This window comes from Jaculus jaculus, chromosome 2 (assembly GCF_020740685.1).
Source record: "Jaculus jaculus isolate mJacJac1 chromosome 2, mJacJac1.mat.Y.cur, whole genome shotgun sequence".
In the NCBI taxonomy this organism is placed as follows: Eukaryota; Metazoa; Chordata; class Mammalia; order Rodentia; family Dipodidae; genus Jaculus; species Jaculus jaculus.
The window spans coordinates 54,939,554-54,962,756 of NC_059103.1; the positions used below are offsets into that span (position 1 = coordinate 54,939,554).

The following is a 23,203-nucleotide window of genomic DNA, read 5'->3' on the forward strand; positions in this document are numbered from 1 at the left end:
GTGGACGTGCCAGGGACTCTTGCCACTTTGAAGGAACTCCAGATGCATGTTCCACTTTATGCTTTTGGCATTTTGTGAGTACTGGGGAATTAAACCTGAGCCATCAGGCTTTGCAAACAAGTGCGTTTAATTACTGAGCCATCTCTCCAGCCCAGCCTTTGGATCTTCTTCACAGTACCAATTCTTAAAGCCTTTCATCACTTTTACTGAGTTCTGCTGAAGTTCATCCAAGTTTCTGTACCATGCTATGCTGTATGGCCCCAACAAAGGCTTTGCATTATTAAATATAATACTAGACCCCCTATGGCTAGAGCCAAATAAAATTAGCAAACTTTGGACAGTTTGAGTGCCTTGTAGCTAAACCTTTACTACAGTGCTCACCCAGAGTGGGCTGAAGTGTATACAGTGAGCTGGAGGAGGGAATGTTCTTCCTAATTTAGTCCACATGAACAGCGATCAAAACTTCAGTGACCAAAACTTTGGCCAAATTTCTGGAACCCAGATGAACATTCTAAGAAAATGAAAACCTGTGATGGTTAAGGTCCCTGTAAAAGTTAGATTTACATGAATTGAACTGGTGGTCTTAGGGTTTGAAATAGGAAAGGAGGCCCAGATGTGAACATTATCAGAAACACCACTGAGATTGGCACTTTAGAGCACCTCCACTGGCAAAGCTGGCATAGAGTCAGACTTCATGGATAAAAACACAAAAGCCACCCTGTGACTACCAAGGAAGTCTCACATGTAACAGGAAGCCATGGCAGGACTAAGCAGATGTAAGCATTTCGGAGAGGCAAGTATGTTGATAAGCAAGTTCTGGCTGCCAGTCAGGGAAGGAAGTGTGATGGAGCCCATTCCACAGTGCCCCTTTCCTCCACTCCTACTCTTGTGCACAGAAAGATGCACTTCCTTTGTCATAAGTGTCCTCTCACAACCTCCTTAACTACCTTGGACACTACTGACCTATCTTTCTGAGTCCTTTGGGACCTGCTGACCATTCAGCTAGGTAAGCTGGACATCTCTGCTGTGGAGAAGTCCAGCTGGTTGTTATTGGGGTTGGTTTATCTAATGTGGACAGGAAGTATAAGAAAGGCCATTTACATCATGGACCTTACTTAGCATTCCCTCAGTCCAGCTTCTGTCAATTAAATCTTTGCCTTAATCTCCTCGTGTTTCTTCCTCAACTGGTTCTGAACACAGAAAGACCCAATAACCCAAAAAAGAACGGTAGGCATATTTCTTCCCATGTTCCCCACTTAATTTGTCCATGCCCCTCTATGTTCCCAATAATGGATGCAGGACAAGTGAGAAGTGAGTCTATTTGTTCTGGGTAGAGTAGATAATACGAAGGAAACACTGTGCCCTCCCATCCCGTGTCTCTTGGCCTTTGTAAACTATGCATTTTTTCAGTAGCACATCTCCTTAACCATTAATGAACCCTGAGGCTATAGGTAAAGGACAGAGTACTTCTTTACCATTGAGAATCCATTAACAAGAATAGGAAAGTGTGGCTCTGCCCAAAGCACCATATCTGAAGATGGTGTCTTCAAATTCAAAGGCTTACAACTTTTGTTTTCTGAGAACACACCCTAGTTAATGTCAGCGGCTGGATTATGGTAGTGACTCTCCAGGGAGAAAGGTAGCTCAGAACACACTTTCTAAAGTGGATCAAATGTTACATTCAATTTTTAAGAGTGTAAGTCACCTCTGCGGGGCCAAACCTGCATGTGAATATATGTATTGCTCCTCAGTGGGCTACAACATATAAACTAATTGCTATATGAGCCTCAGTAGCCTCAGCTGTAAATGGAAATAGCAAAGTGGGTCTACTTTGCAGGATTATCCTCAATACTAAATGATACAATATGGAAATCAAGAGGGCCCCTGACATCAAACAACCCATAGCTTCTGAGTCAATCCAGGGTAAGTTAGAATATGTTGTAATCACATGTACTCCAACATGTGGCTTACCACAAAAAGGTGTATTTCTTGCTGATCCTAAATCCAAGTAATTCTCTAGGGCACCTTTCTTTTCCACTCAGAAATGTGGGCTGCCCACAATTATAAAATAAAGCTGACTGTGGCTGCAGAACATGGAAGAGAGCACTAGAAGGTCTCATGGTGACTAAACACTCCCATGTGAATGAAGCATTATACCACCTCTGTCCACAGTTCCCTTCTTTCCTCAAGAGGTTATAAAGTAAAATCTTTCCAGAGCTATACAAAATACAACTGTCAGGAAAGACAGTTCAAAATTATCATATTACTTACTGACCAAGAATAGGAAATTATCACACTTCTACTAAAAAAGCAGATGTAGGCAGTAATACATGCCTGTCAGAGGAGAGAACATGGCTATATCTTTTAAGGATATTGCCAGCACAGCCACTGAGGTTAGAGTACAGGCAGTGTGGCCAAATAAGACCAACACAAAAGGAATGTATATCTAGATATCTCACTTGGTGTTTAAGGATGAGTTGGGCACTATACACTGCTCTGGAGTGCCTCCATCACAACACTCTGACTTAGTGGCTCCTATTAGAAGGAAAAATAATTCAACTGAGCTAGGTATACAAGGCCTGGGAAGAAACCATGCCACACATGTCTGTGCCCCTACTGTGAGGTTCCCCTGACTCTTTTACAGTTCTCAAAGCTGGAAGTGGTAACCTCTGAGGAGGTGAAGATCCAATGGTATGTACTAATTTGTGTATGCAGGTGAGTGTGGAGGTGAGAGGACAACCTGGGACAACTCAGACACCACTGGCCTTTTCTGAGACAGTGTCTCTCACTGGCATGGTACTCACCAATTAGACTACACTGGCTAGTCAGTGAGGGCCAGGGATCTTCCTATACCTACCTCCTGAGCACTGAGATTACAAGAGACCCAAGTCAGGTCCTTGCACCTTACCCATTGCGCTAACAGATCTCCTATACTAATTTTTACAAAGCTCAAACTGATTTTCAATGATCCATTCAAAGAGAAAGACAGGGAAAGAGAGAATCACTACTGAACTTAACAAAGCCTTAACACAATGGCTCTGTAATGCCATCTTTGCTAGAGGCCAATGGGCTACCCTGCAGGAGACCACTAACAGCAGCCACTGGAACTGAAACAGCGAATGGCCTACAAACATAAGGCAAGCAGCATCTTCTTATTGTTTTTCAGCTTACAAGTACTAAGACAAAATCAAAACTGCAAGAACAGGAAAAATGTTGAATTGGTTACTCTTTATTTTTAACTAACACCTAAAAACCACTTCACCTGACTTCCTGGATGATTTCATATATATGTACTTTTTCCTCTTTTTCTGCATGAACAACAGGCCCATATTTCTGGCTCTCAACTCTTCACCTCCTGTAAGGTTTTTCCTCCATTATTAATCCTAGTTGGATTTACTTACTCAGTTGGGATGACTCATATTCATAAAGTTTGCAGAAAATGTCCCACACTGCTCCCCTCAAGTGCTTGCTTGTAAGTTACCAAACACGAACCTGCAGTCAGCCTTAGCAGGTGGGAGGGGTCTCTCTGTCACCAGGTCATTTGATGGGCATGTCTTGGGTTTCACTTCTGTCCAGCATCCCACTGCAATTGTGAAGGTGGAGGCTGGCATCGGCATGGTCACATAGTAATGCCAACTGAAGCACCCTATAAACAGAGAACAGCCAGCATGAGGCTCTGATCCATACTCAGTTCTATTTCTTCCTATAAGGCACTGGGAGAGCTTGTGTGATAAACTGCCTAGAACTCTTAGAGGTGGGTTGTGTCAACTTGAAGGTCATGACTGCAGGCCTCAGGGAAAGCACAAGATGGAGATGAAGGTTTCAAAGCAGCCTTGGAGGTTTGGGTCTTTGCCCAGTGATGAGTGAAGGCAGCAGTGGGGCAAAATGAAAAGGGAGGTGGTTGAGGCTGTCATTCACAGCTGCGAACACAGAAAAGCACAGGCTGCATGCTCTCACAGAGAAAGAACATGCATCCATCCTCATTAGCTAACATAATATTTGCCCTTTAAAAGGCAATGTAATTGATAGCTGTTGACTGAATGAATAAATGGATTACGAGTAATAATCCAACTATTTTGCCTAAATTCAATTCATGTCTATCTTAAATGGCTAGAGTAGAAAACATAAAATTACAGAAGGGAAGTTCCTGAATTTGTAGTCCCAAATCTGAAACTAATTAGCTGTGGAAGGTCAGTCTAACTAACCCCCTTCACTATAGTATGTTTAGCTGGTCTCCATTCCTCCCTGAGCAGATGAAAAACAAGAGTGGAGAGTTGGAGCCATGGACCCCCAAGCATGGACCCCCTGAAAAGGGCACATTCTCTACTTGCTCTACATCTTTAAGATAGTAGTGGGAGTTAGAGGCAGGAGGATCTGAAATTCAAGGTCATTCTCAGCTACAAAGTGAATCTGAGACCAACCTGGAGACCCTGTGTTAAGGAAAACAAAAATCAGATCCCTGGGGATCAGTAAACAAACAGCAGTGATGAGGTTTCCTATGAAAATGGAAGTTCAAACGCATGAGGCCATCTTAGCTTCCTCTCAAAACCCCATGAAAGGACAGTAAAAGCTATTTATTTTATGTTTTTTAAAAGTTTTTATATTTATTTCTTTGAGAGCGAAAGACAGGAGAGAAAGAGGCAGAGAGAGAGAGAGAAAGAATGGGTGCACCAGGGCCTCCAGCTACTGCAAAGGAACTCCAGATGCATGTGCCACCTTGTGCATCTGGCTAACGTGGGTCCTGCGGAATTGAGCCTCAAACCAGGATCCTTACATTTCGGAGGCAAGTGCTTAAACACTAAACCATCTCTCTAGCCCCCCAAAGCTATTTTTTAAAGAGTGTATAAGCCGGGCTAGAGAGACGGCTTAGCGGTTAAGCGCTTGCCTATGAAGCCTAAGGACCCCGGTTCGAGGCTTGGTTCCCCAGGTCCCACGTTAGCCAGATGCACAAGGGGGAACACACATCTGGAGTTCGTTTGCAGTGGCTGGAGGCCCTGGCACGCCCATTCTCTCTCTCTATGTGCCTCTTTCTCTCTCTCTCTCTCTCTCTCTCTGTCGCTCTCAAATAAATAAAAATTTTAAAAAAAAAGAGTGTATAAGCCATCAAGAACAGAAAGAATAAGGCAAGAGACAATAGCTACAGAATACATGGGAGCTAAAGAGAGACAGATGACAAATGATGCCATAAACCTGCATCCTAAGTTAACTGTGGGGCAAGACAAGACCTGCTTCGTTGTTCCTTTTAGTAGGCCTCAAAGGCTCCAGAATCGAGGACATGATAAGCTCAGCTAGCCTGGCTAGATGTCTAAGAATGGTTAGACCCATGGACTGCCTCCCCTATCTTAAATACCTGTGCCCCTTTTCCATCCTTCGAAGGCCCTAGCTCATAAGTGCAAGCTTACTTTCAAAAGAGAAAAGAAAAGAGAATCTCTACACGTGAATAGGGAGGAAATAGCAAATGAACAAGACTACACAAACACATGCATACAAGGTGCTAGGACCACAGGCTTCTTCTCTGATTTGGTTCCGGATTGCTAGGAGCAAAGCTTTGACCCACTCAGCAGGAGACTGGAGCAGGCTGACCACTGAAGAGCACAGGTCCAATGACAACAGCACCAGAGAGCTCCTAGGATCAGTTATGGTGAGGCTGACCAGGCGTCTGTGGGCGCTCAGAGCTGCCATGTGCATTTTAGAATCCTTCTCCTAAATGATGGGCAGACAAACCAAAGACCTCTGAGGTTCCTGGAAAAAGCCACTATTAAGATTGAGAGAACAGAATAGGCAGGAACAACCCACCTGGAGAACAGTGGCCCTGTTCAAGGAGCACTTAAAAAGCACCAAATATACAAGTACCCACAATCTGTAGACTTTACTGCAGTTTTACAAATATAGTAACATATTCAAAGGGGATATTCATTAATAAAGAAAATCACATGCACGATTTAAAAAAAGCTGGGCACTGTGGCACACACCTTTAATCTCAGTACACAGGAGGCTGAGGTAGGAGAATTGTGAGTTCAAGGCCAGTCTGGGGCTACCTAGTGAATTCCAGGTTAGGCTGGGATACAGTGAGACCCTACCTTTAAAAAAAAAAAAAAAAAGGGGGCTGGAGAGATGGCTTAGCGGTTAAGCGCTTGCCTGTGAAGCCTAAGGACCCCAGTTCGAGGCTCGGTTCCCCCCAGGTCCCACGTTAGCCAGATGCACAAGGGGGCACACGCGTCTGGAGTTCGTTTGCAGTGGCTGGAAGCCCTGGCGCGCCCATTCTTTCTCTCCCTCTATCTGTCGTTCTCTCTATGTCTGTCGCTCTCAAATAAATAAAAAATAAAATTAAAAAAAAAAACCTGCTAGAACAAAAGAAAAATAAACAAAAGGGATCAAATGAGACAGAAAGGGAAGGAAATTTCCAAGAAGGTAAAGCAAAACACCACACCAAAAATAAAACAGTAAGCAGAAAAATGAAAATGTAGCTCTCGAAGTCCAACATCTAAGTAGTAGAAGCTCCATATAAATATGACGGTGAAGCTGGGCGTGGTGGTGCACGCCTTTGATCCTAGCACTTGGGAGGCAGAGGTAGTAGGATTGCTGTGAGTGCAAAGCCACCCTGAGACTCCAGGGTGAATTCCAGGTCAGCCTGGCCTAGAGAGAGACTCTGCCTCAACAAACAAAAACAAATATGGCGGTGAAGCAGAGAGAGATGACCAGACACACTATGACTATCAGGTAAGAAAATTAAGGCTTCAAGACTGAAAGAACACAAACACCCAAGACACAGGGTAAGAATCCACTCATATCAAGATAGGTCATTACAAAACTTAGAAGTCTGAGATGAAGACAAGACTCTCCAAACTTCTAGAAAAAGACAGAGAAAAAAAATGTTAGCTACAATAAGAACATTTTTAGACATACAAGAGTTTAAAAAAACAAATCCACCTCCTATAGGCCACAGTCTCTGAAAGGTGCCAAGCATGGACAGAAGCAAAGTAGAGCTGCAGGCCAATGGAACTGCAGACCCCATAGAGACAGTAGCATTTGCCCACAGAGACAGGTAAAGGACCTCCTGAGAGAACTTTCACCAAGATGAGTTGAGAAATGACTTAATACATCTGATCATCTTGAAATGTCCAAGGTTGCCAAATACGCAGAAAGCTAAGAAAAATGCGAACAGAAAAAAATCACCATCATTAACTCCAAGTAAAACTAACATGTCCAGAATTAACCATAGCTTGCCTATAAGGCTCAGCCCCTAATAATAAACACATATAAGTATAATGAATGTTGACCCAGTTCACATCATGATGGTAATCCCAGTGAAAAGACAGGCTGTCAGGAAGGGAGCACACATATATGATAGAGAAGAGCTATGCCCCACCTGCGAGGAAAGGAAGACAGACTCCGAGCAATCAAGTATCTTATCAGGGGATGTGGAAGGAGACTGCTCTTTGAAGAAGAACAGAAGTAACAATGACTTCACTCTTAACATACTGCATTTTATTTTTAAAAAATATTTTTATTTATTTATTTGAGAGAGAGAGAGAGGCAGATAGGGAGAAAGTGAATGGGCACACCAGGGCCTCTAACCACTGCAAATCAACTCATGTGCCCCCTTGTGCATCTAACTTATGTGGGGCCTGGGCAATCAAACCAGGGTACTTAGGCTGTGCAGGCAAATGCCTTAACCACTAAGCCATTTCCCCAGCCCCCTGCATTTTAATATAAAACAAATGAAAATAAGCTGGGCATAGTGATGCATGCCTTTAATCCTAGCACTCAGCACTCGGGAGGCAGAGGTAGGATTGCTGAGAGTTCAAGCCCAGCCTGAGACTACATAGTGAATTCCAGGTGATACTGGGCTACAGTGAGACCCTATCTTGAAAAAGAAATTGGTTAATAAATTTAAAGATAGTGGTTTCTTTCAAACACAGAAATCCTGTCTCAGCCACTTCCATTGCTGGGATTGCAGGAATGAGCTGCCATGCCCAGAAAAAGAACATTTTCAACCTTGAGATACTAATGAAGTGATGAAATACAACTCAGAAGAGGTAATTTAGAAATAAGGAGTAGGCACTACCTTATAAGGAAATCCCTTAAAGAATGAAGAAGCTATTCACACCAGGCTTTCTCTCAGTGTTCAGTGTTCAACTCTGACCCATTGTTTGTTACCCGCCTGGTTTTGGACACCATTCATCTGACTGGGTGTGGGCAAGGTAAAACTTAGACTGCTGCTAAGAGAAAACTGCTGGTGGGAGAGGGGTCTTTATTAAATCCCTGAACAAGGTCACCAAGAACTACAGTGTCCACTCATATCATTCCCACCAGCACCTTTATCAGAACAAAGTCATGGGCTCAGGGGATGTGGAGTAGGCCCTACAAGACACAAATAAGAATGTAGCAAGTAAGAGAAATGGAGATTAGCAGATAAAAGTCAGACATTAAATAACCTGGAATTTGGGAATGATACAACAACAGTGGTAATAGAACCGGAACAAGTCCAATAAAAATGCCAATAAAAATATTTTAAAGCCATCATTGTTCCCTTACAGTCACCTCTAAAATTAAATAAAATTAAATAATGGAAAGAATGATTTGGGGGGATATATTAAAAAGATCACCCATATTTATGCTTTAAACACCAAAAATGATTTCCTTCTATAGAGCCCAGGTGATTTTGTATTTTCTTTGATTCCTAACTCTCCTCTACTTGATAGAGCTCATTAGGAGTAAGCTGTTTTATACTGAAGCTTTTGAAACAGAAATACTTTCTTGGTTCTAAGTGGCACCAAGCAGAGGCAGATCAACTTGCTAGCTGTTAGGAATCCAATACCCAAAGATCCTGGTTGAGCCATAGGGCGTCTCAGAAAGAGGTTTCCCAAGTGAATGTAACAAACAGCTTTGGGATCCTGGAGTACTTCCAATGCTCTGGGAAGGTTTCTGTTAGTCCATCCCAAGGAAGACAGTTCTAGTATTCTCACTTGGTAGAAAAAAGATCAAGTCTCTTTTGCAAAGGTCTGTTGGTGGGTTAGCCTACTGAGTCCTTTGGATGAACACTACCCATTGTCATTGGTGCTTCAATCTACAAAAACTGCCAACAACCAGGTGGAAGTACTCCAGAAAGCAGGGCATGCATTCCAAAGATAAAAAACAAACTCATTTCTGGATTGTCTACTATGTGTGATAAACTATCCTGTGAACAGAACTGGTGAGGGTTTATTTATTTTGAGTATGTCCATGGGTTAAATTCTAGCTTTAAACACCCTGGGTTCAACCACAGTTTCATACTTACCAGTTTGAGCATGTTACATAATCTCTGGATATACCAGCCTCCTCTTTATAGTAAGGGAATGATCACAGTACCCTATCTCAAGAATTGTGTGAGGATTAAATTAATAGTACATATAAAAATTACTAGGCACAGTACCGGCCAGAGTATGTGTCCCTGTCATCGTCACAACTGTCGTCATCACCATCTGTAAGCTCTCTTCTCTAGAGCTGTCTATCCCTGTTGTTCAGGCTAACTTTCCAAAGGCAGAGGCAAAGGATCTTTGAAGGTATGGCTGCCACATGTGCACTGTAACCCGTGACCTGATGAGGCCCACATATGGGGTTTAAGGTTGAATGGCATTAAAACATAGTACATACAAAGCGATCCATTTAAAGAAGAATGACAACCCGAAGGGGGCATCCTGTATGACTTCACATAGAATGGGCCATTTGGAGACTATTTAAATGGTGTTTACTTTAAATGAGCCATTCTCCATGAAACAGTCAGTGAATGCCTTCATTTTCCTGATTCAACCCACTTGCACTAGACTCCCTTGCAACAGCAGCTGCAAAACAAAGAGAACACATGGTACTTGCATCAGCCTGGAGCTTTTCCTCTGCAGAAGCCAGAAGCCATCACACTCTGGCTGCACAGCTGGGCCTGGACTCATGAGCAAAGCTAACAGAGATGGGGCAGCAGAGGAGCCCCAGAAGCAATGGTGCTTTCCTCACCATGCAGTGTTGTGCAGCCATCAACTCAACCCACCTTTTGCATAGCCTCTGCAATGCTAGATTTCTGATGCTCTCAGAAAGAGATCAGAGTTCCTTAACACCCTTGTGCCACTCTGTCAAGCTGGCACAAATTTTAAACTGCATATTTTAATTGCCTCCCTAGTAAGGCAGATGTGTCATGTAAGAGATGGCCCTGGAATTATAACTGAAGCTACTACAGGATCCAAGTATACATTTTCAAATCCAAAACAGGACTAAAATTCTTCCCAATGATAATTATGGTTTCTGCGCAAGCAACAGATCTTGATGTGGGTCAATTTGCAAATCACAGCAGAACAGATTAAAATTTAGTTGTGGCCATGGAAGTAACTTAGTGGTGATTACTTGTGTAGCACACACAAGGTCCTACATTTGATATGAAGTAGCACTAAATGGATTAAAATAAAATTTAGTATTGAAAAATAAGCATCATAACTGAGAATATTAACACAAATATTTTATTTTTTCCATTTACTTTTCTAAAAACTGTTCTATACATAGTTTTGAAGGCTATCTTACAGGAAAGGTAATTACCAGTGAAGAAAGACAAAGAAACACAGGGAAGTAAGTTAGCTGGGAGAGGGCAGGCTTGTTTCTTAACCTTGGGAAAAACTAGGGGGGTGTATATGCATGTGTGTGTGTGTGTGTGTGTGTGTGTGTGTGTACAGATGTGTACACTACATAAAAATACATATGGAGTTCAGAGGAGAACATTAGGTGGCCCCTCCATCATTTATTCCCTTTGAGATGGTCTCTTTTGAACTGGAGCTTCCATTTTCCCGAGCCTCCAAAATTTGCCAGTCTCTTCTCCCCCACAGATCTTGGGTCTACAGGCATGCATAGCCATGCTCAGCTGTTTAAGAGGGTGCTGGGGATTCAAACTTAGGGATAATCAGGTCTTCTCATGTCCTCATGTTTGCATGGCAAGCTACTCTTACCCACTGAGCCATTTTCCTAGCCCCCAAACTTTGCTATTTATTTGTAAAAAAATCATTTTTCTTTTTAATTTTTTAAATTTATTTATTTGAGAGCAACAGACACAGAGAGAAAGACAGATAGAGGGAGAGAGAGAATGGGCGTGCCAGGGCTTCCAGCCTCTGCAAACGAACTCCAGACGTGTGCACCTCCTTGTGCATCTGGCTAACGTGGGATCTGGGGAACCGAGCCTCGAACTGGGGTCCTTAGGCTTCACAGGCAAGCGCTTAACCGCTAAGCCATCTCTCCAGCCCAAAAAATTCATTTTTATAAGAGGAAAAATATGAAGAAAATAAGTAATTTTTATAAAAGGAAAAATACCAAGACAAGAAAAGTCAAGGTAATATAGTCATTTTACCTACAAGTCATACCTAACAGAAAACTAATATGAGATATATGTAAGAAGTTAAATCCTACACATCTGGATAAAACATTCACTGAATCTAAAAGCAGTAGCCATCACACATAACACTCTACTCCTGAACAGACTAGTTGCCTTTGCAAAGCTAAACATCTCATAGAACTTATATTCAGAGTTATTGGCTGGGGATGTAGCTCAGCTGGTAGAGTGCATGTCTAACATGTATGAAGCCCTGGCTTTGACCCCCAGAACCACATAAACACATCATAGTGGTGCATGCCTGTAATACGACCACTCAGAAGTGGGAGGTAGGGGAAAGAGAGAAGTTTAAGGTAATCATTGGCTACATTGTGAGTTGGAAGCCAGCCTGGGGTACTATGGTCTCCAAACAAACAAAAGAATGAGGCAGTTGTTTTCACTGGAAGATAAAATAGATACTTCAATTCTTCCTACAGGATGCATCTGTGTCTTTGAAACCTTTCAAGTCAGACAGACAGCACAAAGCACTCAGAAACACCCAGTGGGTATATGCTTTTATTCAGTGTCAGATTTTTTCCCCCTCATTTCTAATGTAGCTCCTGCTTAATTCCCACCTAAAGACTGTTTCTTTCTCTAGCCATAGTTCATTCTTTCAGAGTTTTATATCTAAACTATTGCACCTGTCAAGATTGCTTTAAAACTACTTTGTATCACAAATTAAAGTTGCCTAACAATATGTATAGGAATATCTGTATTTCAGTGCATATGGGTATAGCATATACAATATGTAGACTATGAAAGTATATATTATGTATGCACATTCAAGTGCAGTGTATATGTACAAAGGAAAGATGGCTCCCCATTCTGAATGCTCTTCCCCCTTGGCCTCTTCCATGCTTGGGTGTTCCAGCAAATACCAGCATTCTTTCTCTCACTACTTGTGAGTTGCCAAGTCGTGTGTTCTATTTTTATGAACTAGTGGCACCCTCTTGAATACCTGTGGCATGACTGTCTTTTGCTAGTTGTTCTCCACTGTTGCTCAAGGGTTGTGACTGGCACCAGAACAAAGAAGACAGGAAGATGCTCTGGGCTGGTAGGCACCAGTCCTGCCTAACCAGGGCAATGTGCCAAGCAGCTTTACAGGCACGGAGGCAACCCAACAAGGCTTCAGATTTCCTACACTACAACATGGTATGGCCCCAGGCACAAAAGACCAGCAAAAAATGACCTCCAAGATCATCCTGTGAACTAGGTGAAAGAGCGCCACCTACTGAATGGAGAACACAAGGGTCTCTGTAGAGTATGAGCATTTCCTTGGCTCATGGCTTAATGGCATCCCTAAAGGAATACAAGGCAACAAGACTTGTTGTTCTGAGTTTTACCAGACAAGCAGATCTATGATGCAGTGAAACCAAAGCACCGAGATCATTACAAACCTAACTGTTCCTCTCCAGATGGCCACAAGGTAAGCATTAGTACTTTATTCACATGAAAACATTCAGGAATGTCTCTAATCCAAGACAAAAATACTCAACAGTAGGGTTGAGGAGATAGCTCAGTCAGAATAATGCTTACCTTGCAAGAATCAGAGTCTAAGTTTGACCCCCGACCCCACATTTAAAAAGCCAGGCATGGGGCTGGGGAGATGGCTCAGTGGTTAAGAAGCACACACATAAAGCCAGATGTACAAAGTGGTCTGTGCATCTGAGTTCATTCACAGTGGCAAGAGGCCCTGCTGTGCTTGTTCTCATTCATATTTATTCATATTATCTCCCTCTTCCCCCATCCTAAAAATAAATAAATAATTTTTTAGTGAAAAAAAGTCAGGCACAGGGACACACAGTTGTAATACTAGCACTGAGGAGGCAGAGACTAGCCGATCCCTGGGGCTCAATGGATACCCAGCCCAGCCTAATTAGGCAAATTCCAGACCACTGAGAGAGGCTGCTCAAAAGTGGACAATTCCTCTAGAAGATATTTAAGGTTGTCCTTTGGCGACCACATGCACGAACACAAACGTGCATGTGCCCCACACAGTTGTGTCACTGCATATACACACACAAACACACATAATCCATAGCAATAAAAACTGGACAACACAGTCCTGCCAGGATCACTGTGTGCACAAAGAAATTATGGTGACTCCTACATGAGCTGCTTATGTTAGGAGCTGTGCTGGGAGGGCAAGTAAGAACAAGTTAACAACAAATCACTGAACTGACAAAGATTTGAAAAGTACAAGGCATTGTGTGAGTCCTTATGAGCAATGTAACAGTAGAACACAGCCCTGGCTCCCAGGCAGCTTTCTAATGGGAAAAGATGAATGTACTCACTATGTACTCCTGGCCCTGAAAGCGCACATGTATGTACAAATAGTAGCTCAGAAAGCTCCCAGTTCTAGAAACAAGAAGCTCTCTCTACTTTGCATTTTCCCTTTGTGGGAAAAACACTTAATCATAACCATTCCTAAATTCCTTTTAATTTACCACTTCCTTGTACGCAATTCCTATTGGACACCGTGGGAGTAGTCTAAATAGAATTGCTCATTTTGAGCCACCAAGAGCAAAGGAAAAGTTGGCTTTTAATTGCACACAGGAGGGTCTGCACCCTGAAATCTTTTTTTTCCTTTTCCTGGAATTTCATAGTCAAAAGAAAGAGAATGTCAGAAAGCAGGTCTACTGGGCAGGCCAGAAAGTAGAATTTGCCCAGAATGAAGTAATGTCTACACTCTTTACGCTCCTACTTTTTTTAAATTATATTTTTTTTAAGGGGAGGTGGAGGCAGAGAAAGAAAGAAAAGAAGAGAGAACCTAGTAAAGCACATGCAGTTTCTAACACCTTTTACTTCTTTATAGATGTTTCCCCTTCATTTAGAAGGAGCTTAGTCTTTTTGCTCAGATTCTTGAGAACTCCCATGAAAAGTAGAAGAGCATTTTGTGTTTTGAAGAAGTAGAAGTACAGAAAATTAGATTGTATAGGGGGCTGGAGAGATTGCTCAGCAGTTAAGGTGCTTGCCTGCAAAGCCTAAAATCCTGAGTTCAATTCCCAGGTACCCATATAAAGCCAGATGCACATGATGGTACATGTGTCTGTAGTTTGTTTACAGTGGCTAGAGGTCCTGGTGCTCCCATTCTCTTCCCCCTCTCTCTATCTGCCTGTCTACCCATCTATTTATATCTTAAATAAAATTAGATTATATAAAAATAAAACTGGACTAGGAGATAGCTGAGTGGATAAAGCATGGCTTTGGATCCCTAGAACCCATAGAGAACCAGACATGTAGCATAATCGTCTGTCATCCCAGTGACCCTATGGGAGGCAAAGAAACAAAAACCCTCCATAAATTCATGCCAATAAGTCTGGTGAACACATTAGTGAATAAAGTGACCTCAGGTCAGGTAGAAGGCAAGGACCAATACCTAAGATTGTCCTCTTACTTCCCACAAGTATGCTGTGCCATGCACACACCTGCACCCGTACACACAAATACACATCATACTCCCAAAAATTAAAATTTAAAAACTAAACAAAAATTACTAGAGGCAAATGATATTTACTGAACCAGTGATTTGGTGGGTTTTTTTTTTAAACATTTACTGAGCAAATCAGCAGTAAGATGAAAGGATGTGAGCATGGAATTATTTTCATCGCTATCAGAAGTATTGTGTTTCTTCCATGAACATAAACCTTTTGTCTGAAGACATAGACCACATGTATTCAGCAAATAAATATTTCTGCTCTTATTATACACATGTCACTGCACTGGGCCCTAGGCCTCTGTGCTTAGTAGATTGGCTACATTTGGGCACAGAATAACACACGGGATAACGTTTCTGCCCAAATGGCTTTGAGCTGAGGAAGTTGAATAATAAATGAGTCAAACAAGCTAATCTAAATCTACGGCCTTGCCTTAGCCTCTTGGAAAAGCAGAATAATGACTACTCAGCTAATAAAATTCTTATGATGGTCATTTCCCCACAGCTCAAACCATTAGTCTTCTTTTTAAAAAACAGTTAGGAGAAATGATTTCCCTTGAGGAGCAAGGACTCTGAGGTCTAGCTTCTAATTTTTGTTCCCTGCCCAGGGGTTGCTGTCATTTATGCCTGTTATCTGTTCCCAGGTGCTTTTCTTCTTTCAGGAAGTCAGCTGGTACCTGGGAAATGTGCTAATCAGGCTGCTGATATGTCCCTGTGATGGAAACTGTGACAGCCTGGGCAGGGTTTTGCAGCTTATGCTTGCAAGGGCAGCTCATGGTTTTAAAGGGCACAGTGCACAGCAAAGAGAAGGTCCTATGAGACCAATCCAGCAATCCAAAAAACATGACCGGAAAGGAAATGCTATCATCTTGTATCCACATACCCTTTTCCTCTAAAGAGTGCAGATATAGTTGCAGACATTATTCCATCCTTAGAACACCGCTTTGGGTTCTGGCAGAAAGCCTATAAGTCCTATTTCCTGGCTGTCCTCTGATAAACCCCAGCTGTGAGTCCAAGAGAAAACTACAGTACTGTGGGGAATTTTTTTCTCCTTGTCTAACTCAATCCTTCCTCAGTTTGAATAGGGGAAGCCTATTTTGTGATACCATGTGAGATGTACATAGGATGAACACAAGCAAATCCCAACTAGCACTCCCTTTATTATTACTTTGCCTTCAGCTGGCAATTCTAAAAAGAAAATGCCCACAGATATATTTCTGGAATATGGAAGTCTTCTATGAAAATTTTAAATTTGATTCTTTTGTGTGCAGGGATGGTGGTGGTAGGGTCTTACTATATAGGCCAGGCTAGCCTCAAACTCTTATTTTCCTACTTCAGCCTCTTAATCATTTTTTAAAAATTATGATAATCTTCCAATATAAAGACTGACATCAACAGACAGAAAAATATGAGAAGTCAGAATACTTTTTCTGGGGCTGGGGAAACGGCTTAGCAGTTAAAGGCACTTGTTTGTGAAGTCTGTTGGCCCAGATTCAATTCTCCAGTACCCATGTAAAGCCAGATACACAAAGTATTGCATGTGTCTAGAGTTCATTTACAGTGGCAAGAGGCACTGGCATGCCCACTCATACTCTGTCTCTCTACCTCTCCCAAATATATATGTATTTATGTATGTATGTGTATATGTGTGTGTGTGTGTGTGTACACATTTAAAAATACTTAGGCTGGAGAGGTGGCTTTGTGGTTAAGGCATTTGCCTACAAAGCCAAAGGACCCAAGTTCTATTCCCCAGGACCCACATAAGCCAGATGCACAGGGTGGTACATGTGTTTGGGATTCGGTTATAGTGGCTGGAGGTCCTGGTGTACCCATTTTCTATCTTCCTGCTGCCTCAATAAATAAATAAATAAATTTAAAAAAATTTTAAAAGAATACTTCTTAAATAAAGGACCAGGGAGCAAAATTTGAGCTTTGGGCACCCTTATTGTAAAGCTTCAACATGCTCCACAGCCCTAGACAATAGTCATAATCTAATAAAACTTTACAAAAAAAAAGGCAACGAACATAATCTGGTCAGTGGGCTGTAGTTTGCTAACACTTTAAAGAATCTAGGCATAAGACTTCCACTTTAACATCTACACTAGTATATACAATTGTACAGGGACATGTATGGCATCTGTAATGATTTAGAGACACTGGGAAAAGAACTTCAGAATAAGATTTTGCCTGAATAAAGGCCAAATGACATCCTAGCATGCTGAAGAAGCACAAGTTTTGCAGCAGAAAAAAAAGGGTGGAGAAGTAGGCCATTATGTAATCCAGGATAGGGCAGGTGTTCAAGACACACATGTTCACACAGATTACCTAGAGCCATCAGTAGCACATTCATATTGTGAGGGCAATTTACATTAATTTTTTGCATCAAATTTATGTTATTGGTTTAAATTTTATTGATTTAGTTGATTGATATGTATTTAATCTATCACTTTATTTTTGGTTTAATAGATATTCAAGAGTTACAAGTATACAGAGTTTATATATAGTGTTAGGTTTGTACTTTTGAAAATATTATTATAATATCAATAATTTAAGTCAACTCAGGTGAATCATGTGGATTTTTCCTTTCTGAAAAAGGAAAACAATGTCCCAGCTTGAGAAACAATGTCCAGTACAAGGACTTACATGTGAACAGCAGTGCCAAACCACAAATGGGAAAAAGCACAGGTGTGATGAGGAGATGGTGAGAACCACACAGCATCTTGTAAGACAGCTATCAGACGGAAATGACCATGGGCTGGAAAAGGCCAAGCACCGGTGTTTTCTTGAGACTGTGTGGCTTGATGGATCAAGTCAGCATGTCAGGGAGACAGACAGGGCAGAGAAAGATCCCATATGAACCTAGCAAACTTTACCAGGCAATTAACAAGACATCATGGGAAGGATAAAGGGCTCTGGATGAGCTTACTTACTTCTGCTAAACTGAGAACAGGGGTTCAGCACATACGCGGACAGTGATGGAGCAAAGGAAAACCAACATGCAGACATCCTGTCTGTTGGTACACACCGGAGACAATGGAGAAATGGACAATGTAGAAAAAACTACTGCACAACAGAAGTAAAAGAAGACATTGCTCTAAAGACTCAGAGGAAGACTAAGCCTTGAAAATCAATTTGCTACAGAAACTAAAACCAATTTAGGAAACTGGTAATTTCATTATTACAAGATGATATAATTTCTATGCAGTAATAGCAAAAGCCACAGGACAGTAACAGGCTGAAATGTAAGGATAACAGACTGAGATCAAAAGACAACAGAGATTTTTTTAAATGAAGGATTGACCTGTTATAATGACATTTAACTCTGTAATGGAATTAGTCAAGAACAAAAATGTCACTACTAAAAAATCAGCAGTTGATAGTATAAAATAGGGTAGAGGATACAACTTGGTAGTAGAGTGCTTGTCTAGCATGTACAAGGAGGCCCTCGGATCCATCCTCAATATGGAAAAAAACAAAAGTTTGCTAGTAAATGAAAAGGCAAGCCACACAATGTGGGAGTCTATATCTGTGCTATATGTATCTAGATTATGAGATAAAGTATTCCTAGGCTTGCCTTGCAAACATGAGGACCTAAGTTCCATCCCTGGAATACATGCTTCAAAATTTTTTTTAAAAAGCTGAGCATGGTGGTGCTGCAATCCTAGCACTGAGCAGACAAACACAGGCTTACTGGCCAGCCAGCCAGTATAGTCAACTTGGCAGGTTCCAGGCCATTGAGAGAACCTATTTCAAAAAGGTAGATAAAAGCTGGGTACCTTTAATCTCAGGACTCAAGAGACAGAGGTAGGACAAGGCTACATAGTGAATTCCAGGTCAGCCTAGGCTAGCGTAAGACCTTATTCGAAAGGTAGATGGTACCTGAAGAATGACACCTGAGATTATCCTATGGCCTCCATATGCTCATGCATAAGTGTGCACATGCACACATACACATAAAGTATTTTTATAATCTATGCAACCAAAAATATATTTAAATAATCTAATATCTTGAACTCATCAAAAAGTAATATGAGGATGTATAGTCAGCACATGAAAGAGTGCTCAACATCATTAGTTGAGATGTGCAAATTAAAACCACAGAGACTATTTCATACTCAGTTGGAACAACATTCAGAGGACTGGTAATACAAGTGCTTGCAAAGATGAACAATACCTAGAACTGCCCTGCATCATATATGCCACCACCTTAGACATGGTTTGGCAGATACTAAACCATAAGTTTATGTTTAAAATGTACATATATGTTGATCATATGATCCAGCAATTCTACTCATGTATCTATCCAAGAGACATGAAAACCATGACTATAAAAAACTTATATGAATGTCTCAGCATAATTGCTGAAATACCCAGAATGATCAAATGTCTATAAATAGATGAATGGATAAATTGTGACTTATTTATACAAGGGATGACTATTCATTGATTGTAGAAGGAATAAGCCACTGGCATCAACAGCAATATGGATAAATCTCACAAACACCAGGCTGAGTACAAGAAGCCAGATACAAGAGTACACAACCAGTGGCTCCATTTAGATCAATATTCAGAAGTAGAACTACACTCAAAGGATTAAAGTCAGATGAGAGGCTGACAGGAGTGGGGATAGAAAGGAATGAGGGCAGGGCACAAGGGGATTTCCAGGATGATTATTATACTCTATGTCATCATGGGGAGGTGATTAATTATGTAGGTGTATGTAGCTATCAAATCTCACTGAACAATGCATTTTAAATATGTGCGTTTAGTAGGTGTAAATTATACTACAGTGAAGTTGATTAAACAGGAAGATGCCACATTTAGATTGTGGTAATTTTTAATTACATAATTATAAAAAACCTGGTGAACATGTAGGCAGCAATATCAGAATACTTTCAAAGAGTAATATTTGAAAATAGACTTCTCTTCAGAAATACTAAATAAAAGATAACATTTGTAGTCTTCAGAGAGAGAAAATAACTCAAAAAGTTTATCTACAGCCAGATGTAGTAGTGCATGCCTGCAATCCCAGCACTTGGAAGGCTGAGGCAGGAGTATCACTGAAAGTTCAAAGCCAGACAAGGCTGGGGCAAGGTGAACAATTGGCTGAATCAATGAGCTCTGGGTGTAAGTGACAGACCCTGTATCAAGAAAGAAGGTGGATAACAATTGAGGAGAACACATGCATGCACACTCCTACACACATGTGCAACCACACATGTACGCACACATACACACGTACATACACGCCACAAAAAAAAATGAAAGAGGGGGCTCAAAAAAGTTTATAAATGTAGTTATTTTTGCAGTCCTTGTGACTGAACCCAGGGCCTCACACAAGTGCTCTACCACTGAGCCAGCCCCCAGCTCTAAATCAACTTTTATTTTGAAATGTATATGTTCATGTGTGTGAATGTGGAAGTACACATGCCATGGCATGTGTGTGAAGGTCAGAGAATAACTTCAGGTGTCAGTTGGTCCTTGCCTTCCACCTTGTTTTGAGTCAGAGTCTCTGTTTATTTATCTATGAGCCCATCAGGAATCTGTAATCTGTGGCCTACAAGCTTTGGCATTTGCTTATCTCTGACTCTCTTCTTGCCATAGACACTCTGGGCTTATAGATATTTGCACTAGTCTTTCAGCCTTCCACAGGTCTGAACTCAACTCCCCAGCCTAAATGTAAGGTCTCTAGAAGACACAGTAATGACTTTAGACCTTCATCCTCCTTCCCTTTCTTCTTTCCTAGATAAGGTCTCTAGCTCAGAATTTCCTTGAAACTACTTATGTACCTGAGGATGGCCTTGAACTTTTGACCCTCTTACCTCTAGTTCCCAAGTGCTGGGATTAGGAAAGTTCACCATCACACCTGATTTATGTGGTGCTGTGGATCAACCCGAGTGCCCTGTACAGGCTAGGCAAGCATTCTACCCACTTAGCTACATCCCACCCTTTCCCCTCTATTTTTCTAAAACTTTTGGTGAGAACTTCAATGTAAACAAAGAGTATACAGAACAGGTCTTTTAGCAGGACTAAGATGAGCAGTATATCTCAACATAATGAATAATCACATACAGAAACCATGCTTCAACAAAAGATAATGGTGCTTCCAGAACACACGTGCCTGTTCAGAAAGCCTTCAGTCAAGACCACCCACTTACGACCCACAAACCTCCAGGTGAAAGTACATGCTGAAGTAATCTGTGACTTGATAACTCTGGTGTGAAGAGTCCCAAACCCCATGCCCAGACATCCCCTCCCCTTCATGTTTTCTCTGGCAGACCTTTTTATAGTATGTTCATTTCCAACCTAACTAATAAAGCAGCTCTTTAAAGTTTAGAAAAACACTGCTCATTGGGTTCCTGGGTCCAGCATGTGTGCAATACCTAAATAAGCAAAGAGCACATGTACAGTACCTTCCCGGAGCTGTGATGGCTTGGCAGAATTTTCCCCACTCATTAAAACAACAAAAGATGCAGCTGCTCGAACGGTAGCCTGCCATGTTGACATGGCAACGGGTGGCTCCTGGCATGGAAAGAGGGCTCTGTTGTTTATGGGGGACCCCATAGTATAAACACATGGCCTGCAGAAGAAAGAAAAGACACAGGGAGAATCTTTAAAATGAGTTGTCACTTTTCTCACCACCATGGCAGGAAGGTTACTTGAGCTTTTAAAGTGAAACATTTGAGGCTTTGTAGCTGACTGGCTTCAGAGTGGGCTGGCTCTGTGAACAACTAAGAGGCTACTCCTCCCAAATGAATTACTTAAATATGTAAAGAGGTGGTATTATTTTTAAGAATTTTTTTTTTGGATAAAGGTTTAAATACTAGTTGCCAAATTATAATTTATATTACCCATGCCCCCTCTCTTTGGGCCCTTCTTCCTTCAAAAGAAAGTTCGAGACATTCTTAAAAACTTTTTGGAAAGTATTCTGGAAAAGAAAATGTTTAGAGATCACAGAGATGTTAATGCTTGGAAAAACAAGATGGTGGTCTCAAATCCAGTGTTGGCGGACAGATGCCCCCAATCTTGGAAACTGCCTTCTCAAATGGAACCCTTGTGGGAATCTTTGTGAAGAGGCCAAGAACAGGGGTTGGCACAAATAGGACTGTAGGTCACAACAACCAGGCTTGTGACAGGAAGGCCAACTACACAAGACCATTTTACCAAGGAAGAGACTAGCAGTGTGGCACTGGAATTTGTTCTGCTACAACTAAAAAATATAAAGCCTTCTAAACCAAAAAAGACCACTTCAATGACAGTCATGGCTGACAGAGACAGAAACCTACAAAATCAAAGGAATCTATTCTTTTGACACCACAGAGTGAAAGGCACAAGACTGACTCCCTGAGAAAACATCTTCGGAAAATATACCCACTTATAGATTTTTCAGGAGTTATAACAAATAGGTCATTTTAAAGTCAGCTTGACTCATAGTATAAACAGAGAAGAATTCTGCATCTTACAGATGAACTGGGTTTCATTTTTATCAAAATCACTACAAATAAACGTTAATTTGTCTCTACAACGTGTAAGAACATAAGAACATTGGCTCTACTCTACCAGGCAGAGTCAGGTAAAGAGAAACCAGTATAGGACCCAATAAGCAGAAGGAAGTGAATAAGGAGAATGTCCATACAAATGACAGATGAGCTGAGGAAGAGCAGGTAGCAGAGACGAGTCACAGCAGCCAGCAGCCAGGCCTCCACAGGATAGATGCTTGATGTGACTGGGTCACCTAAGGACAGGGGAACAGTCCAATAGTTGGGACCTCACAGAGATTCAGTTTTGGTGAAGATACCAAAGGAAGCAGAGAGAGCAGCAATGCTTTTTCACTCTCTGACTTTCCACCACCCAAACCTTGCAAGAAATCAGAAGATAAGAGAGAAGGGCAATGGAGATGCCTGACATTCAGAGATCACGGCAAGAGGAGAATGGAGGACTCACGGCCAACACAACAGCACACATTCTACCAGTGTACATGGACAAAAACTCCAAGATTCACACAGGTAGGGGAAGATCAGAAAACCAGGACAAATTACTCCCAAGCTGGGTATAGTAGCACTTTCCTAAAATCCCAGCAATGGAGAGGCAGAAACAAGATCAGGGGCCCAAGGCCAGTATTGGCCATATAGCAAGCTCAAGGCTGGCCTTAAAAAAAAAAAAAAAAATCAAGCCAGGTGTGGTGTCTTACTCCTAGAATCTCAGCACTCAGGGGGCTGAGGTAGGAGGATCACTGTGGGATGACAGCCTAGGCTCTATAGTGAGTTTCAGACCAGCCTGGGATACAGTGAGACCCTGCCTCAAGAAAAAAAAAAATATTAACCCCAGCTGGCTTTGCCCGCTTATTAAATGAAAGGGTGTGATTTGTCTTGTAACCTCTCTGT

General features: G+C 41.6%; 1 protein-coding gene across 4 annotated transcripts in view; it reads right to left on the reverse strand.

The window, feature by feature from the left end:
- The window catches only part of Aopep (aminopeptidase O (putative)), a 428,441-nt gene that overhangs the window by 330,887 nt on the left and 74,351 nt on the right, over positions 1–23,203 (reverse strand). For all 4 annotated transcript variants that reach the window (XM_045144107.1, XM_045144109.1, XM_045144108.1 and 1 more), the window contains 2 exons: positions 21,233–21,399; positions 3,493–3,646 (listed from right to left, as the gene is read on the reverse strand). In XM_045144107.1, coding sequence (XP_045000042.1) covers positions 3,493–3,646; positions 21,233–21,399 — 321 coding nt within the window. The remainder of the gene's footprint in view (positions 1–3,492; positions 3,647–21,232; positions 21,400–23,203) is intronic.